The following is a 2,500-nucleotide window of genomic DNA, read 5'->3' as shown; positions in this document are numbered from 1 at the left end:
AGCAGGGTCTCTGACTGCAGGTCACATGACCATTTAAACACGTGCAGTGTTTACAGCGATCTGCGGGGTCCAAGAACTCCTGTCCACTTGAATAATCTACACCAGCATAATGACAACCTGGAGGAGAGGCACACATTACAGAGGTCTTCTTTAAATAAGAATATTTAACTCATGTATACACGTTCAGAAAAGCAACAAATAAATAAATAAAAGTTGTAAAAAATATATATAATTTTTAAGGTTTTTTATTTTTACAAAAGAAAAAAAAAAAAAGAAAAGACAGCTCAGGGAGCCGTAAGTCACTTTTCTGCTCCATCTGAACATTTGTAAGCAGCGTAAAGTTTTATTATGATTTCATTTTATAATCAAATGGTTTTAATCTCAATTATGGTCTTATGACAGTTCTTCCTCGGATTTATTCCAACACTGAACGCAAGGCGTTATTCTTCAGGCAAAAAAAAGCATTTATAACAAACCTCCATAAATGCTTATTCCCATTCATTTCAGCTTGGTGTAAAAATAAACTAAACAGAAGTCTTTCACACATGAAATATTTTGACTTTACAAACGTTCATGTCAGTTGTCACGAAGAGCTAATTACGGGTGTCATGCAGCGCTGTGAACACCCCTCTTTCTTTACACAAGATCTTACTGTAATTTGTAGCCGAAGTCATAAACCTATAACGCTATAAAGAATTACATATAGTATTAGATTTCCATCAGATCAGATCAGCAGATCTTTCTTTCACACACCGTCTGTTCTTTATGTTCAGTTCAACAACAGCCGTGTAGTGAATAAAACACCCATTAATTGCCCATTAAGTGGCAAATGGAAGAATTCATTCTTCCATTTGCCAGATGTTTGAAGCAGGACACACACTCTGAGTGTGAAACGTACCGTCGCAGCTCGGACAGCACTCTCCCTGTACAGGAAATGGACATGTGGCCCTCGGGCATGTTCTATGCACGCACGCCACACTGCCTTCACGACACGTACACATCACACACGGGTCCGACGCGTCCGCAAACTGCTCTCCGTTAGCACGTTCCACACCATTAATCAAACATCCTGCGCGCACACACACACACACACACATCTCTATAACTAAGACTGTAACTTTAACTATAATTAACTTTATACAACAGTTCATTCCGGTCCACTGATCAGACTGCGACCTCACGCCCACAGCCGAATCACAGCCGTGTCCATATTCAGTATAACTGCACTCTTACTTGACCAATATTGCTTAAATAACCACAACTATTACTACATATAAATACAACTGTAACTGTAATTATACCTGTAAGTATTATAGTAACTATAACTGTAATATATAACAGTAAGTGTAACAATAACTATATCAGTAACTGTAACTAGAATTGCAACTATAACTGTAAATATAACTAGGCGTAACACTAACAGTGTACTTTACTATAAACCAGTATAACAGTAACTGTAAGTATATTTATAACTGTAGCTATAACAGTAACAGTAACTGGAACAGTAATTATAAATAACAGTAACAACTGCTCTGAGTAAATATAACTATAAGAGTAACTGAAACTAAATTAAGAACTATAACAGTAATAACAGTAACGAACAACACCTGTAACTACTGTATAACTACAACTGGGCCAGAGCTCATTTCTACACAATCCTAAAATGAAGGAATGAGTGGGATCCACTGCAGGGCAATACCGTGTGTCATTTTTTTCTAAATGCGTCATTAGGACTAGGAACAAGTACAAACGTTACAAGCTGCACCTTTAAGACAAACGATAAGGATTCAAGTACGCGTGAGGACATAAAGTAAACGCTGAGATCTGACAGATGTTCAGTCTGAAGTTCATACCGTCACACGTGCGACAGCACTCCCGTTGGACAGGGTGGGTGCAGGAGACGGAGGGACAGGGCTTACGGTGACAGTTCACCATCTCATTGGTGCAGGAGCAGAGCTGGCAGCTGTCTGTGGGATGGGAGAAGCGCTGAGTGTGTCTGTATGAGTTTCCTTCATGAACACAGTCAGCAAGGGGCGCTGCGACACACAAACACATGCACATCATTACAATTAAATGAAATATTTTCATAAAATATTGTGTGTGTGTGTGTGTGTGTGTGTGTGTGTGTGTGTGTGTGTGTGTGTACCGACCTGGACATTGAGGACAGCACTGTCCCTGGGTCATTATGGGTTCACTGCACTTTACAGGAGGACATCTAATCCTCCTACACTGCACATTACCATTCTACACACACACACACACACACACACACACACACACACACACACACACACAGAGAGAAAGGAGAGAGAGAAGAAAATTTTAACATTTCAGTGAAGAACAGTAATGAAAATAATGTGTTTGTGTTTTACTCACTAAACAGTGACATTCCCTGCACGGGTCTGTCGGATGAGGAAACTCCATTCCATTCGGATAATCCTTACCCGCATAGCTGCAGCCTGCAGAGCACAGAACCACACCCTGATCCACTTCCTCTAAC

The 2,500-nt window shown here is 40.0% G+C and overlaps 1 protein-coding gene across 2 annotated transcripts in view; it reads right to left on the bottom strand.

Moving 5' to 3' along the window:
• kcp (kielin cysteine rich BMP regulator) overlaps positions 1 to 2,500 on the bottom strand; it is a 31,318-nt gene that overhangs the window by 13,189 nt on the left and 15,629 nt on the right. For both annotated transcript variants that reach the window (XM_053677793.1, XM_053677792.1), the window contains exons 16-20: positions 2,377 to 2,459; positions 2,151 to 2,244; positions 1,854 to 2,036; positions 899 to 1,069; positions 1 to 117 (exon numbers count right to left, since the gene is read on the bottom strand). The exon at positions 1 to 117 is cut by the window's left edge and continues 60 nt beyond it. In XM_053677793.1, coding sequence (XP_053533768.1) covers positions 1 to 117; positions 899 to 1,069; positions 1,854 to 2,036; positions 2,151 to 2,244; positions 2,377 to 2,459 — 648 coding nt within the window. The remainder of the gene's footprint in view (positions 118 to 898; positions 1,070 to 1,853; positions 2,037 to 2,150; positions 2,245 to 2,376; positions 2,460 to 2,500) is intronic.

The sequence above is a fragment of the Ictalurus punctatus genome, chromosome 4 (genome assembly GCF_001660625.3).
Source record: "Ictalurus punctatus breed USDA103 chromosome 4, Coco_2.0, whole genome shotgun sequence".
NCBI lineage: Eukaryota > Metazoa > Chordata > Actinopteri > Siluriformes > Ictaluridae > Ictalurus > Ictalurus punctatus.
Note: the sequence above shows the minus strand (reverse complement) of the source record. Positions and strands in the feature narration are given on the sequence as shown.